This window comes from Salmo trutta, chromosome 37 (genome assembly GCF_901001165.1).
Source record: "Salmo trutta chromosome 37, fSalTru1.1, whole genome shotgun sequence".
Lineage (NCBI taxonomy): Eukaryota > Metazoa > Chordata > Actinopteri > Salmoniformes > Salmonidae > Salmo > Salmo trutta.
In genome coordinates this window covers 14181643-14205553 of record NC_042993.1, presented here as the reverse complement: position 1 = coordinate 14205553, position 23911 = coordinate 14181643, and the positions used below count along the sequence as shown (strand labels likewise).

The following is a 23911-nucleotide window of genomic DNA, read 5'->3' as shown; positions in this document are numbered from 1 at the left end:
GTGAAACTAAGAGAGAGAGGTTGTGTGTGTGTGTGTGAAACTAAGAGAGAGAGGTTGTGTGCGTGTCTGTGAAACTAAGAGAGAGAGGTTGTGTGTGTGCGTGAAACTAAGAGAGAGAGGTTGTGTGCGTGTGTGTGAAACTAAGAGAGAGAGGTTGTGTGTGTGCGGTGAAACTAAGAGAGAGAGGTTGTGTGTGTGTGTGTGAAAACTAAGAGATAGAGGTTGTGTGTGTGCGTGAAACTAAGAGAGAGAGGTTGTGTGTGTGTGTGTGCGTGAAACTAAGAGAGAGAGGTTGTGTGTGTGTGTGTGAAACTAAGAGAGAGAGGTTGTGTGTGTGCGTGAAACTAAGAGAGAGAGGTTGTGTGTGTGTGTGTGCGTGAAACTAAGAGAGAGAGGTTGTGTGTGTGTGTGTGAAACTAAGAGAGAGAGGTTGTGTGTGTGCGTGTGTGTGAAACTAAGAGAGAGAGGTTGTGTGTGTGTGTGAAACTAAGAGAGAGAGGTTGTGTGTGTGTGTGTGAAACTAAGAGAGAGAGGTTGTGTGTGTGCGTGTGTGTGAAACTAAGAGAGAGAGGTTGTGTGCGTGTGAAACTAAGAGAGAGAGGTTGTGTGTGTGTGTGTGAAACTAAGAGAGAGAGGTTGTGTGTGTGTGTGTGAAACTAAGAGAGAGAGGTTGTGTGCGTGTGAAACTAAGAGAGAGAGGTTGTGTGCGTGTGTGTGAACTAAGAGAGAGAGGTTGTGTGCGTGTGAAACTAAGAGAGAGAGGTTGTGTGCGTGTCTGTGAAACTGAGAGAGAGGTTGTGTGTGTGTGTGAAACTAAGAGAGAGAGGTTGTGTGTGTGTGTGTGTGAAACTAAGAGAGAGAGGTTGTGTGCGTGTGTGTGAAACTAAGAGAGAGAGGTTGTGTGCGTGTCTGTGAAACTAAGAGAGAGAGGTTGTGTGTGTGTGTGTGTGAAACTAAGAGAGAGAGGTTGTGTGCGTGTGTGTGAAACTAAGAGAGAGAGGTTGTGTGCGTGTGTGTGAAACTAAGAGAGAGAGGTTGTGTGCGTGTCTGTGAAACTAAGAGAGAGAGGTTGTGTGTGTGTGTGTGTGAAACTAAGAGAGAGAGGTTGTGTGCGTGTCTGTGAAACTAAGAGAGAGAGGTTGTGTGTGTGTGTGAAACTAAGAGAGAGAGGTTGTGTGTGTGTGTGTGAAACTAAGAGAGAGAGGTTGTGTGCGTGTCTGTGAAACTAAGAGAGAGAGGTTGTGTGTGTGTGTGAAACTAAGAGAGAGAGGTTGTGTGTGTGTGTGAAACTAAGAGAGAGAGGTTGTGTGTGTGTGTGAAACTAAGAGAGAGAGGTTGTGTGTGTGCGTGTGAAACTAAGAGAGAGAGGTTGTGTTGCGGTGTCTGTGAAACTAAGAGAGAGAGGTTGTGTGCGTGTGTGTGTGTGTAACGGCTGTCGGGAGAGAGAGTTGACCATGGTGCAGCGGAGTTAGTGTTCATCATTGAATATTTAATAGCAGAAAGAACACTATACAAAAATAAGAAACCGACAGCCAAACAGTCCTGTCAGGTGCAAAACACTAACAGAAACAATTACCCACAAAACCCAAAGGAAAAACATGCTCCTATGTGTGACTCCAATCAGCAACAACGAACTTCAGCTGTGCTGATTGGGAGTCACACACGGCCCAAAACAAAGAAATACAAAAAACCTAGAAAACGAACATAGAACGCCCACCCAATGTAACACCCTGGCCTAACCAAAATAAAGAACAAAAACCCCTCTCTATGGCCAGGGCGTTACAGTGTGTGAAACTAAGAGAGAGAGGTTGTGTGTGTCTGTATGTGTGTGTCATTTTTAGGTTGTCCTCTCTGGGACTTTGGCTGGTGTTGAAGCTGTGTGTGTGTCTATGTGTGTACAGCTCTGTAGTACTCAGATGTGCTCCTGTGTGTGACTATGGGGTATGAGTCACGGTTGGTATTGAGTCTTCAGGCCCCAGGTTTATCAAAAGTTTTAACTGTGTTAGAACCGAGGCACCCTGCAAGCTATTCCTTTAGAGGACATTGTCTCTGGTTATTGTCCAGAAAACACACCTGTCCTTGAAATGCAGGGTAAACATTCTGAGTGAAGCTGAAATGTGCTGTTCTGAATGTGGAATTGATTGAATTTGAGTCATAGTCTGAGCTTTGGCACCATTCTCCCAATTTACAGGGTACCACGTCTGTACAGGTTTGTTGTAGTGATCTTGTGACTCTTGTTCTTTACTGGGGTGAATGCCATTTCAATTTAGTCAATTCAGGAAGTAATTTCCAATTTCAATTAATTACCGTAATTTCCGGACTATAAGCCGCAACTTTTTTCCCAGGCTTTGAACCTCGCGGCTTAAACAATGACGCAGCTAATATATGGATTTTTCCCGCTTTCACATTTTTTTGAAAGGAGATGACTTCAGTGGTTTCAGTGCACAGGAGGAGGAAGATAGTGACCAATGACTTTCTTGGTAGGCTACTGTTTACTGCTAATTTTTTATTTTTGTTACAAGCCGTGTTTCGTTAAAGCCTATTTATTTTTGTTACAAGCCGTGTTTCGTTAAAGCCTATTTATTTTTGTTACAAGCCGTGTTCCGTTAAAGCCCATTTATTTTTGTTACAAGCCTTTTTTCGTTAAAGCCTGTGTAAAGTTCATTTGTTTCAATGTACCGGTAGGCACCTGCGGCTTATAGACATGTGCGGCTTATTTATGTTCAATTATTATTATTTTTTTAATTCAGTGAGTGCGGCTTATATTCAGGTGCGCTCAATAGTCCAGAAATTACGGCATACACATCTCTGGGACTTCTGTCACAAGGACACATACATACTGTATGTCATATGACATGGGTCACAGGCTTGTAGGGGCTTGTATACTGTGGAGGAGTTGTCGAGGAAGGAGTGATGTGACCAGTACTACACTGTAGAATAGATCTATAGATACTGGGCTGGAAGCTACATTCTCTGAGTCCCTCTCTTGCTCCCAAAGACCTTAATCTCTCTCTCTCAATGTCTTCTATCTTTGTCAGGGGAATCATTGACATTTCCAGCTGTGTGAGTGGTTCACAATAGCTCTGGTGCTGAGGAGAGGCTGACATTTGTGGGTCTGGGAGTGCTTGACAACGGCTAAGATGCACTGACATTTGGGAAAGTGTCCAGCAGAGTACTCAACGCTGTTCTATCTTTCTATCAACCAAAAAAAGAAAAGAGATGGAACACTACATAATTTTCCATGTTAACATTATATTAATCTAACATCTACCATTTATCATAGTATTTTTAAGAAAGACAAAGAAAAGAAGGAGAGAGGAGAGAGAGAATTAGAGAATGAGAGAGTGAGAGAGAAAGAGACAATTAGAGCAAGAGAGAATGTGGAGGGAAGAGGGCTTAGGGAGATATATACAGTAAAGAAGGAGAGAAATAGAGTGAGGGAGACAGACAAAGGTTTGATTAAAGGATAAACCATATACCATAAATGCCACTGTTCTGTTGTCAGTCTCTGGTGGCTTTCAGTCAGTCAGCGCAACATCTTTAATTCTCCACCTCAGGCAGACAGACAGAGAGACAGACAGAAAGGCAGGCAGGCAGACAGATAGACAGACAGAAAGGCAGACAGGCAGACAGACAGGCAGGCAGGCAGGCAGGCAGGCAGGCAGGCAGACAGGCAGACAGACAGACAGACAGACAGACAGACAGACAGACAGACAGACAGACAGACAGACAGAAAGGCAGACAGGCAGACAGACAGGCAGGCAGGCAGACAGGCAGACAGACAGGCAGACAGACAGGCAGACAGACAGATGAACAGGCAGGCAGGCAGACAGACAGACAGGCAGACAGACAGACAGGCAGGCAGACAGACAGGCAGGCAGACAGACAGACCAGACAGACAGACAGACAGACAGACAGACAGGCAGGCAGGCAGGCAGGCAGGCAGGCAGACAGACAGGACAGACAGACAGACAGACAGACAGACAGACAGACAGAGACAGACAGACAGACAGACAGACAGACAGACATATCCCCATAGTACACACGGTACACAACCGTGCTGCTGTTGATCTTGAGAAGGAACAAATTGTTCTGAACACACAGAACAGAGAAAATAACAGAAAAACAGCATTTCAGATTTTTAGGGCACAGTTGTTGTACAGGCATTTTAAAATGCCTGCAGTCCCTCTCCTGATGATATTATTGTTCCCTCTTCCTCTGTAAGGAAATATTTCATAGATTTATAGTTTTAGAACAAGATCTACATTTATGCCTGAATATAATAAAATGTTTCCTTTGCACTGTAACTACCTCAGGTGTGAGACAGTTCAGTTCCACAGGCCTCCCTCCCTCCCTCTCTGTCTGTTACACCCCAGCTGTGATAAAGATGGAACATGCTCTGGGAGCGCGTCATGCTACACTTCTCGTTCTGCTGCGCTGCTATTCTGACACTGATCGCCATCAAACTGTCAACATCGGAGGGAGACGGAAAGGAAGTGTGTGTGTGTGTGTGTGTGTGTGTGTGTGTGTGTGTGTGTGTGTGTGTGTGTGTGCATGTGTGTGTGTGTGTGTGTGTGCGAGGGTGGTTATAGTGGTCTACCTTATTTTTCCACATAAATAATTTTCACTCCACCAAAATGAGCAACGAGCTGAAGCTGGATTTCCTATTAATTTCCTCTCTGTGTTTTTTCTCTGAGAGGAAATTGAGATAGATGATGTTTCATCTTTACTCTGGTAGGCCTGTCATGACCAGTCTGAGAGGAGAGAGGCGTTAGGCGTTTCCTGGTTTGTGTGTGCGTGTGCAGTTGCGTGTGAGGATTAGACAGGATCTTTATTCAAGTCACTGAGAGGGATCAGGCTGAAAGACACATTGGCACAGCAACTCACTGGCAGGAGGAGGTTAGAGGAAAGGACAGAGACCATCTTGACGTTTAACGTTCTCCTCTTGGTAAACCAGTAATGGTAATCAGATCCAGGTGTTTCTCTGCCCTTTTACTTCTTATACCCTTTCAACTCAGCAAGATGAGTGTGTTGTCAATTTGCAATGCAATCATTTACTGTTAGAAGCCACTACTGTGACACTGTGCGGTAGTTCTGCATATTTGCCAGATCACTTTTTGTTATCATTCATGAGCACATTTGCTAAGCTGTAAAAAGTCCAGTATTGCAACTTGTGATAACATCAACATGAGTCAGAAACCAAAACACACACACACACAGACACACACAGACACACACACACACACACACACACACACACATACACACACACACACACACACACACACACACACACACACACACACACACACACACACACACACACACACACACACACACATATATTTGAATTCCCCCTGTCTCTGTCATTATGTATCTTTGAACTATGTGTGTTGTGCTGAGCTTTAAAGCCTGTAGTCTTGTTGAGTCCCTCAGCTCAATGTGTGCAGGGCCCCACAGCCCAGAAGCAGCAAGCATTAGGCGGCTACAGTCGCTATTTTAGCAAACCAAACATTATTAATGCTACCAATTGACTGGATTACTGAGCACATTCATCAAAGATAGCCTCTCCGGCTCTTCGCTCCTCTCCGCAGTCCGACAAGAACACACATGCTTGCCAAGATAGCAGCAAGTGTAGCAATTGATTTCAGACCGGCACAAGGTATTAAAATAGAAAACAGACTACTTTAAAATGGAGTGTGTTGTTTATTTTCACGAGTTCAACCAAATGAAGGGAAATTAAATTCTGCCTAACACTAATGTACTGATGGTGATGCATTCATTTTATTCTCAACTGGACAAAGCTGAGCTTTTATAGGAAAAAGTGATAAAAAAAACAAGCTTTGGTACAGAAGAGCATCAAAACTCAGAAATTCTATGGCACCCTATCCCTTATCTAGTATACTACTTTTGATCAGAGACCTATGTAAATAGGGTGTTGGTATAGGGATTAGTGTGCCATGTCAGACTCATTTAGTGAGGGTGATTGAGGCTAAAACTATTCTAGGCCTTCAGTGAGACTCAGGTAATCTGGTCTAGACTTATTTCTTATTACCATGCTAATGCACTCATTGTTATAGAAACTTTTTGGTTGTGGCAATTTAACATTCTGGTCACCCTAAACTTGCACGATAAGCACTATCTATCTTATCCCTACGCAGCCTGTGCCTTTGTCATAATTATACTTGTCTGCAGGCACACTCAGCGGGGTTCTCAGAAAACCGTAAACATCCAGTTTTCAGAGCTCCAGTATCTTCAACCTAGCTTCCCTGTCCCCTGAAACCGGATGTGGGGACCCGGCTCAGGTGTTTATTTTACACCCGCTACATTAGGTTAGGCTGCAGGAGATGGCTGGCTTTGACAGAGCCCGTTGATTATGCACTGAACAAAATATAAATGCAACATGTAGAGTGTTGGTCCCAAAATGTTTCCAAATGGACAAAAAAGTTTATTTCTCTCAAATTGTGCGCACAAATTTGTTTACATCCCTGTTAGTGAGCATTTCTCCTTTTCCAAGATAATACATCTACCTGACAGGTGTGGCATATTAAGAAGCTGATTAAACTACATGATCAATACACAGGCGCACAACACAATGCTAGGGACAAAAAAAGGCCACTGTAAAATGTGCAGTTTTGTTACACAACACAATGCCACAGAGGGAGCGTGCAATTGGCATGCTGACTGCTGGAATGTCCACCATAGCTGTTGCCAGAGAATTGAATGTTAATTTCTCTACCATAAGCTGCCTTCATTATCGTTTTAGAGAATTTAGTGGGGCGTCCAACCGACCTCACAGCTGCAGACCACGTGTATGGCGTTGTGTGGGTGAGTGGTTTGCTGATGTCAGTGAGTGTCCCATGGTAGTGGTAGGGTTATGGTATGGGCAGGCATAAGCTACGGACAACCAACAAAATTACATTTTATCTATGGCAATTTTAATGCACAGAGATACTGTGATGAGATCCCATTGTTGTGCCATTCATCAGCCACCATCACCTCATGTTTCAGCATGATAATGCACGGTCCCATGATGCAAGGATCTGTACACAATTCCTGGAAGCTGAAAATGTCCCAGTTCTTCTATGGCCTGTATACTCACTTGACCTTGAGCATGTTTGGGATGCTCTGGATCGGCTTATACGACAGTGTGTTCCATTTCCCGCCTATATCCAGCAACTTCGAACAGCTATTGAAGAGGAGGGGGAACCACATTCCACAGGCCACAATCAACAGCCTGATCAACTCTATGAAGGAGATGTGTCGTGCTGCATGAGGCAAATGGTGGTCACACCAGATACTGACTGGTTTTCTGATCTACCTTTTTTTAAGGTATCTGTGACCAACAGATGCACATCTGTATTCCCAGTCATGTGAAATCCATAGATTCGTGCCTAATGAATGTATTTCAATTGAGTTATTTCCTTATATAAACTGTAAATCTGTAAAATATATTTTTGTTCAGTATACTGTATATTGACATTCCAACGTAGTATCAGTTTGGCCCAAATATATGATTGACTTAGTCTACAGGAGTTGATGCTGATGCATCTCTTCTAAAGGAAACAAATAAGGTACAGACCAGAGGAGACTGGTGGGAGGAGCAATAGGAGGACAGGCTCATTGTAATGGCTGGAATGGAATTAATGGAACAGAGTCAAAAGTGGTTTCCACATGTTTGAGGTGTTTGATACCATTCCATTTAATTAATCCATTCCAGCCATTACAATGAGCGTGTCCTCCTATAGCTCCTACTAAAAGCCTCCAGACTCCACTGGTGCAGACTGATTGTGAAGTAGGAATTCTGAAATAAATGTCCTCACTGTCAACTGAGTTTATTTTCAGCAAACTTAACATGTGTAAATATTTGTATGAACATAACAAGATACAACAACTGAGACATAAACTGAACAAGTTCCACAGACATGTGACTAACAGAAATGGAATGTGTCCCTGAACAAAGGGGGGTCAAAATCAAAAGTAACAGTCCTGTATCTGGTGTGGCCACCAGCTGCATTAAGTACTGCAGTGCATCTCCTCCTCATGGACTGCACCAGATTTGCCAGTTCTTGCTGTGAGATGTTACCCCACTCTTCCACCAAGGCACCTGAAAGTTCCCGGACATTTCTGGGGGGGAATGGCCCTAGCCCTCACCCTCCGATCCAACAGGTCCCAAACGTGCTCAATGGGATTGAGATCCGGGCTCTTCGCTGGCCATGGCAGAACACTGACATTCCTGTCTTGCAGAAAATCACTCACAGAACGAGTAGTATGGCTGGTGGCATTGTCATGCTGGATGGTCATGTCAGGATGAGCCTGCAGGAAGGGTACCACATGAGGGAGGAGGATGTCTTCCCTGTAACACACAGCGTTGAGATTGCCTGCAATGACAAGCTCAGTCCGATGATGCTGTGACACACCGCCCCAGACCATGACGGACCCTCCACCTCCAAATTGATCCCACTCCAGAGTACAGGTCTCGGTGTAACGCTCATTCCTTCGACGATAAACGCGAATCCGACCATCACCCCTCGTAAAACAAAACCTCAACTCGTCATTGAAGAGCTCTTTTTGCCAGTCCTCTCTGGTCCTGCGATGGTGGGTTTGTGCCCATAGGCGACGTTGTTGCCGTTGATGTCTGGTGAGGACCTGCCTTACAACAGGCCTACAAGCCCTCAGTCCAGCCTCTCTCAACCTATTGTGGACAGTCTGAGCACTGATGGAGGGATTGTGCTTTCCTGGTGTAACTCCAGCCGTTGTTGTTGCCATTCTGTACCTGTTCCACAGATGTGATGTTCGGATGTACCGATCCTGTGCAGGTGTTGTTACACGTGGTCTGCCACTGCGAGGATGATCAGCTGTCCGACCTGTCTTCCAGTAGTGCTGTCTTAGGCGTCTCACACTACGGACATTGCAATTTATTGCCCTGGCCACATCTACAGTCCTCATGCCTCCTTGCAGCATGTCTAAGGCACGCTCATGCAGATGAGCAGGGTCCCTGGACATCTTTCTTTTGGTGTTTTTCAGAGTCAGTAGAAAGGCCTCTTTAGTGTCCTACGTTTTCATAACTGTGACCTTAGTTGCCTACCGTCTGTAAGCTGTTATTGTGGAACAACCGTTCCATAGGTGCATGTTCATTAATTGTTTATGGTTCATTGAACAAGCATGGGAAACAGTGTTTAAACCCTTTACAATGAAGATCTGTTAAGTTATTTTGATTTTTACGAATGATCTTTGAAAGACAGGGTCCTAAAAAATGATAATTTTTTGGGGCTGAATGTATTACCAATATTTGGTTAGAGGCAACTAAATGACAATATTGATACGCCTTTGGAGAGCTCAGCGCTTTCCTATCAAAGCTGATTGATCAGCAAAGAAATATGAATTTCACTACCATTCATCTCTATTTGGTTTTCATATTGCAGCAAGAGAATGATGAATTATCCTTTGTCCACATGTCTGTCAGTATGCTGCCTTATGATGTGGCCAAACATGCTTACTGAGATTTAAATGAGGCTATACACTCCCTTCTTGGCACAGAAAGATGTGGATGATGTGATGACCTTGATCACGGCGCTGGTATCCTTGTTGGATTAATAATTCAGGGATGCTGAAGACCCCATTGATCATTAATTAGGGGTGTTAATAGTGATGGGTTTTGATGGATGTATGGGCTGATGAAGACCCAGTGGTCTGATCACAGAACACGTCACCAGCTGAGAGGGAAAGGGCATTCTCCAGTGCCCACACTGATCCATTCTCCAGTGTCTAGACCAGGGGCCGTATGTATCAAGTGTCTCAGAGTAGGAGTGCTGATCTAGGATCAGGTCCCCCCAGACATGTCATTTTATTTATTGTGATCTAGCCTAAACTACCTAAACTGATCTTGAATAAGCACTCTTAGATACTTGGTACGTGTGGCCCCTTGGTTCCAGAGTTACCATAGGTACACTACCGGTCAAAGGTTTTATAACACCTACTCAAGGGTTTTCTTAATTTGTACTATTTTTTACATTGTAGAATAATAGTTAAGACATAAAAACTATGAAAGAACACACATGGAATCATGTAGTAACCAAAAAAGTGTTAAACAAATCAAAATCTATTTTATATTTGAGATTCTCCTTTGCCTTGATGACAGCTTTGCACACTCTTGGCATTCTATCAACCAGCTTCACCTGGAATGCTTTTCCAACAGTCTTGAAGGAGTTCCCACATATGCTGAGAACCTGTTGGCTGCTATTCCTTCACTCTGCGGTCCGACTCATCCCAAACCATCTCAATTTGGTTGAAGTCAGGGGATTGTGGAGGCCAGGTCATCTGATGCAGCACTCCACTCTCCTTCTTGGTAAAATAGCCCTTACACAGCCTGGAGGTATGTTGGGTTATTGTCCTGTTGAAAAAGAAATGATAGTCCCACTAAGCCAAAACCAAATGGGATTGCGTATCGCTGCAGCATGCTGTTGTAGTCATGCTAGTTAAGTGTGCTTTGAATTCTAAAAAAAATCCCAGACAGTGTCACCAGCAAAGCACCCCCACACCATTACACCTCCTCCTCCATGCTTTATGGTGGGAACACATATGCAGATCATCCGTTCACCCACACGTGTCTCACAAAAACACGGCGGTTGAAACCAAAAATCTCACATTTTGACTCCAGACAAAAGGACACATTTCCACCGGTCTAATGTCCATTGCTCATGTTTCTTGGCCCAAGTAAGTCTCTTCTTATTATTGGTGTCCTTTAGTTGTTTTTTTTAAAGTAATTCGAAGTTCTGATTCACACAGTCTCTTCTGAACAGTTGTTGATGTTGAGATGTGTCTGTTACTTGAACTCTGTGAAGCATTTATTTGGGCTGCAATTTCTGAGGCTGGTACAGTAACTCTAATGAACTTATCCTCTGCAGCAGAGGTAACTCTGGGTCTTCCATTCCTGTGGCGGTCCTCATGAGAGCCAGTTTCATCATAGTGCTTGATGTTTTTTGGGACTGCACATGAAGAAACTTTCCAAGTTCTTGAAATGTTCCATATTGACTGACCTTCATGTCTTAAAGTAATGATGGACTGTCATTTCTCTTTGCTTATTTGAGCTGTTCTTGCCATAGTATGGACTTGGTCTTTTACCAAATAGGGCTATCTTCTGTATACTACCCCATACCTTGTCACAACATAACTGATTGCCTCAAATGCATTAAGAAGGAAAGAAATTCCACAAATGAACTTTTAAGAAGGCACACTGTCACGGCTGTCGAAAGATCGGACCAAAGTGCAGCGTGGTTGTAGTTCCACATTTTATTACATCCGTGAAACTTTGCAAAACATAACTGAATTTACAAAACAACAAACCATGACGCAGAGAGAAACAAACACTACTCAAAAGATAGTCACCCACAAAATCCAGGAAGAAAAACCCCTACTTAAATATGATCTCCAATCAGAGGTAACAAGGACCAGCTGCCTCCAATTGGAGATCAACCCCCCAAAAAACATAGAAATAGAAAAACTAGAACTTAAACATAGAAAACATTGAAAAACACAAAACACCCCCTGTCACGCCCTGACCTACTCTACCATAGAAAATCACATCTTACTATGGTCAGGACGTGACAGTACCCGCCCCCAAAGGTGCAGACTCCAAATGCACCTAAAACAAAATAAACCACAAAACAAAAGGGATGGTAGGGAGGGTGACAAATGTCTATGGCAGCTCAAATGCAGTCCACATAACCTTAACCTCCAGCAGAGGAGGCGGCTCCGGTTCGGGGCGTACTCCCCGCTCCACCCGCTGATCCTTCTGCTTTATTGCCACCTGACCGTGGATCGTCGTCGAAAGAACCAGACTGTAGATCATTGCTGGAGGCTCTGGGCTGCAGGCCACCGCTGCAGGCCGTCGCTGGGGGCTCCAGACTGGGGAGCGTCGCTGCAGGCTCCGGACTGGGGAGCGTCGCTGCAGGCTCCGGACTGGGGAGCGTCGCTGCAGGCTCCGGACTGGGGAGCGTCGCTGCAGGCTCCGGACTGGGGAGCGTTGCTGCAGGCTCCGTGCCATGGATCATCACTGGAGGCTTTGTGCCATGGATTATCACTGGAGGCTTCGTGCCATGGATCATCTCCACAGGCTCTGGGCCATGGATCATCACTGGAGGCTTCTTTCTTGGAGCTGGAATAGGTCTCACCGGACTAGAGAACGTCGCAGAGAGTTCTGGACTAGGGAACATCACTGGAGGCCGGGTGCGCGGAGCAGGCACAGGGTATACTGGGCCGTGGAGGCGCACTGGAGGTCTGGCGCTTATGGCTGGCACAACCCGTCCTGGCTGGATAACCTCCGTAGCCCGACAAGCGCGAGGCGTTGTGACAGGTTGCACAGGTTTGTGTTGGTGAACTGGGGGTACTGTGCGTAGAGCTGGCGCAGGATAACCTGGACCAAGAAGACGCACCGGAGACCAGGAACGCTGAGCAGGCATACTCCTTCCTGGCTCAATGCCAACTCTAGCATGGCACCTGTGAGGAGCTTGCACCGAGCGCACCGGGCTGTTGCTGCGCACTGGCGACACAGTGCGTATCTCAGCATAACATGGTGCTTTCTTGATCACTCGCCCCCCACAGTAAGCACGGGGAGTTGGCTCAGGTCTCCAACCTGACTCTGAAAAATCTCCCCGTGTACCCCCCCCCCAATTCTTTGGGGGGGCTGTCTCTCGCCCTTGCCTCATTGTTGGTACAGCCGCTCAGCTTTAGCTGCCTCAATCTCCTCCCTCGGACGGCGATACTCCCCAGCCTGCCTCCAGGGTCCTTTTCCGTCCAGAATTTCCTCCCAGGTCCATTTCTGTTGCTCCTGGGCACGCTGCTTGGTCCTTTTGGGGTGGGTGATTCTGTCACGGCTGTCGAAAGGATCGGACCAAAGTGCAGCGTGGTTGTAGTTCCACATTTTATTAAATCCGTGAAACTTTGCAAAACATAAATAACTGAATTTACAAAACAACAAACCGTGACGCAGAGAGAAACAAACACTTCTCAAAAGATAATCACCCACAAAACCCAGGAAGAAAAACCCCTACTTAAATATTATCTCCAATCAGAGGTAACGAGGACCAGCTGCCTCCAATTGGAGATCAACCCCCCAAAAAAACATAGAAATAGAAAAACTAGAACTTAAACATAGAAATACAAAACATAGAAAAACACAAAACACCCCCTGTCACGCCCTGACCTACTCTACCATAGAAAATCACATCTTACTATGGTCAAGACGTGACACACACCTGTTAATTGAAATGCATTCCAGGTGACTACCTCAGGAAGCTGGTTGAAAGAATATCACGATTGTGCAAAGCTGTCATCAAGACAAAGGGTGGCTATTTGAAGAATCTCAAATATAAAATATATTTTGATTTGTTTAACATTTTTCTCGTTACTACATGATTCCATGTGTGCTATTTCATAGTTTTAATGTCCACTGTTATTCTACAATGTAGAAAATATAAAAAAGAAAGAAAAACCCTTGAATGAGTAGGTGTTTTAAAACTTTTGACCGGTAGTGAAGGTCTATAATACCATGGTGCCAACAGCAGCAGGATACAGCCTTCAAAACCGTGGTACATGTTTTTTGTGACAAACTATAGCTTGAGGTTTTGGTTTGGGATCTATTCTGGGACAGAGCTCAAGAGGGTCTGTTTGGCTAGGTCGGGTGATACGGCTCTGTAAACTCTCTGTGATTGGTCGGAGTAGCCAGGTTGTGGTGAGTGCTCTGCTGTGGTCAGTTTGTGTCTGTTAATGTCATTTCCCCAGATTGATGAAGTGTTGATTGATGTGATTCTCTCCTGACTGATTCCTGTTCTGGGATCTGTGCTGAACCAGTCTGCATAGCGTGCGCCAGGGAATATCCCTCTTGGTTCAATACTCAGGCACACACACGCGCGCGCACACACACACACACACACACACACACACACACACACACACACACACACACACACCCACACACACACGAACACACACGAACACACGAACACACACGAACACACACACAGCCACCACACAGCCACTACACCAGCCTCAGATAATCTCCCATACCCCCTCTACCTCCCACCCGATGCTTGTGTCCCTGTCTCCAACGATGTCTCAAAGCCCATGTCCCTTTGTGACCTCTGACCTGTGTGTTTTGGGGATCAACATTATGGTGATTTTGCTCTTATTTCCTCTTTGTCAGGTATTATGAGAGCTGTCACCTCTGTAGTGGATATCAGATCTCTGTCTGCTGTAAGCTCTGTGGATCTATGGGCTTATAGTAGCAAATCAAAGAACCTTACAAGCCACCAGTCAGCAGGGGGACTAGCTACTCGCTGGGTGGAACTCAATATGTCACTGTTATTATCTGGATGTCAAAATTCAATGAAAGCCCTCTAAAGATACACTACATGATTTTTGTGTGTGAAAATGGGGCAGCCTTTTTACATAGGCCTTACTTAATGTTAGCCCACCTGCTCTCCTATCTACCCCTTCACTGCTGACCATACCCTCTTACATTCATCCCCACAATCTCATTTAGACTAGCTTCCTCATTGTCATATTCACACTACACATAGACCTGTACCTATCCATACACTCATTGTCCCTTGTAATCGTATTATACTATTAATATTTAACGTCATTGCGTTAACCTTTCACCCACCTATACCATACCTATACCACTTCATTCAATTCATCAGTACTGTATGTATGGTACTCATACATTGACCTTCAGTTCAATCTGCCTTCTACATTGCTCTCATTTTTCATGTGAATGCTTACTTATCGTAACCTGTAGTACAAAGGACTTACACATTACACATATTCTTATTCATTACCTACTCCCTCTGTCACGTCTTCGCATTAATCTGTCCAGTCTGATTCATCTTCTTCTTTCACATTCACATGGTCGGTCAGTCGTTTAGTCTTTCACTCGCTTCTCTTCTCTCCTCTTTCTTTCAATTGAGCCACAGAGACATTCTCTTCTCAGCAAGAAACGGTGCTTCTCTCATGTGAACGGACCGATTCCGAAAGCTCAGGCTTCCAATTATAGTACATCCCGATTAACTGATGCTTATTAATTCCCTCCAACTCATTATGGCATGCAAAATAGAGCTCTCCCACGAGAAGAATACTAATGAGAGAGAGGAGAGAAACTTTTCCTGAGTTGTGTCTTGTTGCTGCTTCTGCAAGTGTCCCAGTCTTCTGTTTAGTTACTGCTTCTGCAAGTGTCCTGGTCCTCTGTTTTGTTACTGCTTCTCCAAGTGTCCTGGTCCTCTGTTTAGTTACTGATTCTGCAAGGGTCCCGGTCCTCTGTTTAGTTGCTGCTCCTGCAAGTGTCCTGGTCCTCTGTTTAGTTACTGCTTCTGCAAGTGTCCCGGTCCTCTGTTTAGTTGCTGCTCCTGCAAGTGTCCTGGTCCTCTGTTTAGTTACTGCTTCTGCAAGTGTCCCGGTCCTCTGTTTAGTTTCTGCTTCTGCAAGTGGCCTGGTCCTCTGTTTAGTTTCTGCTTCTGCAAGTGTCCCAGTCCTCTGTTTAGTTGCTGCTTCTGCAAGTGTCCCGGGCCTCTGTTTAGTTGCTGCTTCTGCAAGTGGCCCGGTCCTCTGTTTAGTTGCTGCTTCTGCAAGTGGCCCGGTCCTCTGTTTAGTTGCTGCTTCTGCAAGTGGCCCGGGTCCTCTGTTTAGTTGCTGCTTCTGCAATTGTCCCGGTCCTTTGTTTAGTTGCTGCTTCTGCAAGTGTCCCGGTCCTCTGTTTAGTTGCTGCTTTTGGAGTTTTACAGTAGGAGTAAATAAACCATAGAATCTACTGACAGCTTCCTCTGACAGACAGACAGACAGACAGACAGACAGACAGACAGACAGACAGACAGACAGACAGACAGACAGACAGACAGACAGACAGACAGACAGACAGACAGACAGACAGACAGACAGACAGACAGACAGACCGACTGTGAGCCAACGGGGCAGGCCAGGGGGCTAACCCAAACAAAACACTTCAATCTCCCGCTGCTGTGCTCCAGCGCTCCCCAAGGGCTTGATTGATTGATCCGCCGGCCAATCAGGGCACATTGATCTAAGAGTTCCACCCCCTACCCTCACAAGCCTCTCCGGCAGCCATTCATCTGTTGGCTGTCAGATGAATTCACCGGAGGGCCGTTGGCTATACAGCCAGCACTTTTAAACACACTTTCCACTCCAGTCTTTCTGAAGAGAGTGCATCACTCTACAGTACATTACAGGAGTTTCTCTTACAGTAGTACATCCCCCTTGATCAGATTCCTGTTGGAAACTGTCCAAGCCTTAACGTGTCTGAAAGCTTTCGCTTCAGTCATGTGTCAGTGTTAAAAGTACCCCCATAGCCTGAGTCAAAAAGTATCCCCAGCTGATGTGATGTGCAAAATATCTGACTCATTTTATTGTGAATAGTAAGGTCTCGATGGACTTGATGGAATTATATTTTCAATATCTTTTCCATATCTTGTGAATTGTATTTGATTAACCTTTCTATTTAAATTAGGAGATTGTTGAATTATGAGTAAAAGACAGAACAGCATAATCACACACACGTGTAAATGTAATGAGTCAAGAACAATCCTCTCTCAACATTAAATGTGATTTCATCAACCACCTTGTTCAATTACTGTACTAACCAACTGTCTCTTGTCTCTGTTTGTTTTCAGGAGGAATATTCGAGTCCATTGAGTCGGGGCCGTCAGGTGCTGAGGAACTAGCCTTTAAATTTGCTTTAAATACAATCAACAGGAACAGAACCCTACTGCCAAACACAACGCTAACATACGACATCCAACGGATAAACATCTACGACAGCTTCGAAGCCTCCAGAAAAGGTCAAGTGTTATGAATGCAATTCAGAAAGCTGCATTCACACCCAGATTCATGACTGGTGCTGGTGTCCTGGAACAATATTCATATTCACACCCAGATTCATGACTGGTGCTGGTGTCCTGGAACAATATTCATAGAAATTCAATATTCAAGTGTTAAAATATACAAATATTAATCTGACGTTTGCTTGCTATTTCTGTGACTCTCCTATGTTATTTAGCATTGTTAGTGCGTTCCCACCCACCCAGTAAATGTGGGCTCATGTGTAGTTCATTGGTTGGATTGGGACAATTATAATCAGGTGTAGAAAGAGGATGGTTGCATCCAAAATGGCAACCTATTCCCTTTAGGCTTTATAGTGCACTACTTTTAATTAGGGCCCATTGGGCTGCCCCATAGGAATCTGGTCAAAAGTAGTGCCCTATATGGGAATAGGTTGCTATTTGGGATGCATCCCTTGTCTGTGCAGTTGAAACGTAAACCGAGACAATTGATTGGTTTCTGCTAAGGACTCAGCAGTAATACTAATTCACAGAGCTGGTTGTCTCCCTGGAGACAGGTTTATAAACTGCAATAATCTATAGTTTTACTGGTTGCATTAGGCCTGACATTTCAAAGGCTGCATTTAAAATGGCACCCTTTTTCCGATAAAGTGCGCTACTTTTGTCCAGCGTCATTAGGGCAACCCCATAAGGGTCTGTTCAAAGTAGAACATTATTGGGAAAAGGGTGCTTTTCATACGCATCCAAAAGTGTCTTATCGATTACTGGCCATTATATCCTTTTCTGTGATTGAAGCATTTTCTCCTTTCATCAAATTAAGTCATTTAAATGCAGAATGTTATTGTTACAAACGGTTGCCAATCTTTTCATATATTATGCTGGCCTACTGTGTATAGATCTTGCTCATACATTTTACACTGTCACTGGTTTCCTTCCAAATATGCTTCATGATGGTCATTCAAAACCATACGAACGGACAGCTTGACATAGTGGAGTGGGAAATCCATGACTTATCCTCCAGGAACTAACAGTAGCATGTCATATAATACTGAATAAACCAATAAACCACTGAATAAAGGACTAACTGAACGTTGTCTCCTCCCCCAGCCTGCGACCAACTTTCTCTGGGGGTGGCGGCCATCTTCGGGCCCTCCCACAGCTCGTCGGCCAATGCGGTCCAGTCCATCTGTAACGCGCTTGGCGTGCCCCACATCCAGACCAAATGGAAGCACCAGGTGTCTGACAACAGGGACTCCTTCTACGTCAGCCTCTACCCAGACTTCTCCTCTCTCAGCCGGGCCATTCTGGACCTGGTTCACTTCTTCAAGTGGAAGACAGTCACCGTTGTCTATGATGACAGCACAGGTAAGACCCCTAAACCATTATCAATGACGACAACACAGCAAGGCTCACATCCTGTCTGTCCAGCCACTGTGCCTAGAAAGCATAGAAATAGAATGAATAGAACAGGCTTGGAACCACCTCATTGCAGTTCTGTGCCTCATACCTTCACAGTCACAGTGGTCTATGACCACAGAACAGGTTCAGTCACAGTGGTCTATGACCACAGAACAGGCTCAGTCACTGATCACTTATTGTACTGTACCTCACACCCTCCATCATCCTTACTTTTTCTCACAGTGATTCAAACAGCTTAGTGAGTTACAGTAGACAGACCATGGTACTGGCCTGGCAGCATAGGGGCTGTGGGTTCGGTACTCGGATGGGCCACATATACTAAATATATGTCCGCCATTGTCAACAGTTCTGCTCTGCTAAATTACCATATCAAAAAACCCAAAAGGCCTTGTCCACCTTCACCGGTAATATAGACTATGATTATAGTCCTGTACAGTAGAGTAGCCCTGTAGCCCTACCCCCCCCATTCGTCCCCAGATGGCCAGTGTTCCAGTGTTACAACAGCAGGCAGCAAACGTCTCAGCGTGCAGGGTACATGTGCCATATGCCAGGGGTCAGGAGGGAGCCAGCCTCAGGACAGGATGTCTGTGTGTGTGTCCAGGCTCAGGACAACACTGCCAGGTCTTCACATGCTCTCAGAAACACACTGGGGCTCCATTGGCCAGTATTTTATCACTTAAACCATTTTGCTTTCAATTTAATTCAGTTTAAATCTGTAGTAGGATGTCCCTTGGGGGTATCCGTACCTATGTATGACATGCGTGGGTTAGGTTAATAAACAGGCTGGAGCTAGAACCTCGTTGTCGCCGCTCCTTATGTTAGATCATACTACATGGTGTCAGACGTGGTTTTAAAATTCACATAAACGTGAAGGACGTACCAAGTAAATCATACATTCAGGCTGTTTCAATGCAGGGAGGGAGATAAAATAACGCATGTCATTATTTTGCTAGCTAACGAGCAAGGACTAAGTTACTGCTAAGCAACATGTTGCAAGAGGAAGAAGCTGGCGGGATTTCAGGGTTTGTGACTCCAAGTTCAACGGGCTCTGGCGCAAACACGGACATGCCAGTGGCTAGTGCTGACAGATTTCGCATTAGTCCCCCGGAAAATTTTGTTTGTATGGACATTCAAAACTGGCCGAAATGGATCAGGCGCTTTGAAAGGTACAGGGTAGCATCAGGCTTAAACGTGAAAAATTAGGCATTTCAAGTTAATATACTGATCTACACTATGGGTGATGAAGCCGAGGATATATGAAATGCTTCAACGTTGACTGAGGAAGAGAAACTTAACTACAGTGCCGTTAAAGACTGTTTTGAAATGCATTTTGTAGGGAGACACAACATTATATTTGAGAGAGCTAGGTTTGATATGCGCAAACAGGAGCAGGGTGAAACCACCGACAGTTTTATCACAGCTGTTCACAAACTAGCAGAACATTGTCAGTTTGGCACGCTCAGGGAAGAGCTGATCCGAGATCGGATTGTAGTGGGAATAAGAAATATCTCACTTTCTGAAAAGTTACAGTTGGATTCCCAGTTTACCTTGTCCAAAGCTGTAAACCAGGTTAGGCAGAGTGAGACAGTAAAAAGACAGCAGACGATACTGCGGGATAGCAGCTCCTTGCAGAGCGAAGAGAGTGAGGAAATAAATGCATTTTCATACCGAGCTTAAAAAACGGAGGGGAACACAGAACAGAAACAGACATGGAGAAAACAATCACAGACAGCACCAGTAGCTAGTTCCAGTGTTTGTCGCAAATGTGGGAAATCCCCTTTCCACAGATGGAAAGATTGCCCAGCAAAGGATGCGGAATGCAGGAAATGTCACAGGAGAGGACACTTTTCAACTGTCTGTCGATTAAAGCAAATGCATGAGGTCTCAGAGGGGGTACAGCAGGACAGCATCTTTCTGGGAGAAGTAAAGGAAAACAATGCTGGCTGGCATTCAGACATTAAACTCAATGGGGAGGTTGTGTCATTTAAACTAGACACTGGGGCAGCAGTGACAGCTATCCCAACTAGGCTGTATAGCTATAGCAGAGATGGCCCTTTGCTCTCTACAAACAAAAAACTGTACGGGCCCAGCAATAAGATTTTACCAGTGGTAGGGCACTTGGTGATTAAACTGGAGAGTAAAGACAAAAGTGCCATCCAGCCTGTCTTCGTCATTGACTCTCTAGCCAAACCATTGCTGGGGCTGCCAGCAATTGAAGCATTGCAACTCATTCAGAGAGTGAGCGTACTGGAGGACCCAGGTGAGGTTTTCAAAAAGAAATTCCCAAAAGTGTTTTCTGGTCTAGGAAGGATAGAAGGTGACTACAAAATCTGCCTGAAAGAGGATGCTGTCCCCTATGCTCTTACCACCCCTCACCATGTGCCTATCCCTTTATTGGCCAGAGTAAAGGAAGACTTGGGGAGGATGGAAGAAATTGGGGCGGTGTCTAAAATAGAGAGTCCCACAGACTGGTGTGCAGGGATGGTAGTGGTCCCAAAAGCCAATGGGGACATAAGGATCTGTGTGGACATGACTAACTTGAATGAGGCACTCTGCAGAGAGAGACACATCTTACCATCAGTGGAGCAGTCACTGGCTCAGTTGGATGGCTCACAAGTCTTCACAAAGCTGGATGCCCGCTCAGGTTTCTGGCAGATACCGCTGTCATCAGAGAGTAGGGCACTCACAACGTTTATAACACCGTTTGGCCGTTACTGTTTTAATGTTTTGCCATTTGGAATTGCTTCCGGTCCTGAGCATTTCCAAAGACGCATGTCCCAGCTGTTGGATGGGCTGAGTGGCGTCATAGTCCACGCGGACGATGTGCTCGTGTGCGGAAGGGACAGAGCAGAACATGATGTAAGGCTCACAGCAGTTCTGACCAGACTCCAGGAGACTGGCCTGACACTCAATGAAAAATGCACTTTTGCACAGTCAGAGATCTTGTTCCTGGGACACAAAATCAGTGCAGCTGGAATAGAGCCAGACCCGGAGAAGATCAGCGCCATCACAGATATGCCCAGACCCCAGAATGTGGCTGAAGTCAGGACCTTCTTAGGCATGGCCACATATGTGGGTAAGTTCCTCCCACAGTTCTCAGATACAACCAAACCTCTGAGAGACTTACTAGCCAAAGAGAATGACTGGTCATGGGGTCACATGCAACAGGTAGCGTTTGACAAAATCAAAGGAGACCTGGCCTCAGAGAGTGCTGGCCCAGTACCGTCCCCACGCTAAGACAAAAGTATCAGCAGATGCATCATCCTTTGGGCTAGGGGCGGTCCTCACACAGATGCAGGACAACATGGAGTGGCGTCCAATAGCATACATCTCCCGACACAGAGCAAAGGTATGCTCAAGTGGAGAAGGCTATCACATGGGCATGTGAAAGGCTCAGCCAATACCTTATTGGCCTGCAGTTTACAGTAGAGACTGACCACAAACCACTGTTGGCTCTGTTCGGGACAAAAGCACTGGACGACTTGCCTCCCAGAGTTCTGCGCTTCCGCCTCAGATCACTGAGATTCACCTACAAGATGGTGTATGTGCCAGGGAAGGCACTGATCACAGCAGATGCACTCTCCAGGGCCCCAATTAAACATCCATTATCAGAGGAGGAGCCGTGTCTAGAGGGTGAGGTACAGGGGTCCATTAATGCAGTAAGGACAGCCTACCTGCATCTCAGACCAAACTGCAGCAGATTGCAGAAGAGCAACAACGAGACCACATCTGCTGACAGATAGTGCAGCAGTGCAAAAGGGGATGGCCCAGGCAGGAGGAACTGCCTCAGCTGCTGAAGCCCTATTGGGTGCACCAAAGTGACTTCCACTATAATGGAGACCTTCTCATGAAAGGACAACGTATAGTTATCCCAGAGACTCTACAACCAGAAATGCTAGACAGAGTGCATGATGGACACATGGGGATAACCAAATGCAGACTGAGGGCTCAACAGTCAGTGTGGTGGCTTGGTCTGAGTACTCAGATTGCCAAGCTGGTGGCCCAGTGTGAGGTCTGTACAAAATGTCAACCTTGTCGTCCGGAGCCAATGATGGCAATGGAGCTGCCAAAACGGCCATGACAAAAGGTAGGGGCAGATATGTTCTATTGGAAAAATGACACTTATCTGCTAGTGGTAGATTACTATTCAAGATACATAGAAATAGCAAAGACACCCATAACCATATCAGCTGGTGTTATCAATGGATTAAAGTAATTTTTTCCAGGCAAGGGGTCGCTGAGGTCTTGGTTACAGATAACGCTCCCCAGTTCTCTGCAAGTTCCTTTCCTGCTTTTCCGCAGAATATGACTTCACATATGTGACCAGTAGCCCCTACCATGCACAGAGTAATGGTGAGGCAGAGAGAGCTGTGAAAACAGTCAAGGGACTGCTGAAAAAGAACAAGGATCCATACAGGGCTCTGTTAGCTTACAGAGTTACACCACTGCATCATGGGCTGTCGCCTGCCGAGCTCCTGATGGCAGGAGGCTGCGTTCCCCAATGCCTGTCTCGCCGGCTCAGCTTAAACCCTGATGGCCTAACAGGAAGGCATTCACTGAGAGGGACAAACGGCTGAAACAAACGCAAACTGGAGACTTTAATCAGAGACACCGTGCTAAGGAGAGGCCTGAGCTAACTGAATAGTGCTGAGGAAAGCGGATGCCCCACGCTCCTATGTGGTGGACACAGGCTCAGAAGAGGTACGAAGGAACAAAACACACCTCAGAGCTCTTCCAGATCTACCAGCCACACAGACTGAGGCCACAGAAAATGCACAAAAAGAGGGTGATGGAGAGAGAATGCTCACAGAGCCACAAGCGCGCCCAAAAAGGGATGTGAAGCCACCAGAGTGGCTGAAAGACTATGTTACATGAAGAGAAAACATACTGTTGGGGACCATACCCAGCAAAAAGAGACTGTACCTAAGTTAATGTTCATACTGTGTGATTTAATGCTTTCATACTGTTTCAGGATGTGAAGTAGCATGTTAGAGAATAATACTGGTTTCCAAATTGCATTTCAGTTATGCTTCAGTGGTTATGCATGTTGAGTTGTTGTTCATGGGAGAGGGGAAGATGTAGGATGTCCCTTGGGGGTATCCGTACCTCTGTATGACATGCGTGGGTTAGATTAATAAACAGGCTGGAGCTAGAACCTCGTTGTCGCCGCTCCTTATTTTAGATCATACTTCAAAATCTATTTCCCAAAAAACTACAACCAACCAAGAAAAACAAAATACAAACCAGAGAAGTGTCCAAAACAACTTTTTGGGCAAATGAAAGTTTACAGGTTTCAATATGTTCATCCTGTACCTAATACTTCATATTTTAGATATTGAGAAAGGCATTGCATTGAAATGAATATGCAATGGGTAAATATGGCTTCTCTACGGCCTCTGCATGATGAATCAACGCTTAGGGTGGAGACAGACAGCCCATCTCAGTATGGAGTGCAGGTCACAATGCATGTAGACCTATCATCTCATCATGGTAACTTTCCTTCTAGTGATAGGTAGGCCTACATTTGCTGCAGCATAGGCTATGCTACAGTAATATAAAGACTGAATGCGTGTCTAATTTACCCATGTCCACTGGCTTTCGGGGTCACCCAATTGTAAGTTATTATTTTAATAATTGCAGCT

At 45.3% G+C, this 23911-nt stretch overlaps 1 protein-coding gene across 1 annotated transcript in view; it reads left to right on the top strand.

Annotated features, from left to right (window-relative positions):
- Nucleotides 1-23911, top strand: part of LOC115176636 (glutamate receptor ionotropic, kainate 2) — a 190598-nt gene that overhangs the window by 70163 nt on the left and 96524 nt on the right. Inside the window, exons 3-4 of the mRNA XM_029736756.1 lie at nt 16683-16850; nt 17958-18215. Coding sequence (XP_029592616.1) covers nt 16683-16850; nt 17958-18215 — 426 coding nt within the window. The remainder of the gene's footprint in view (nt 1-16682; nt 16851-17957; nt 18216-23911) is intronic.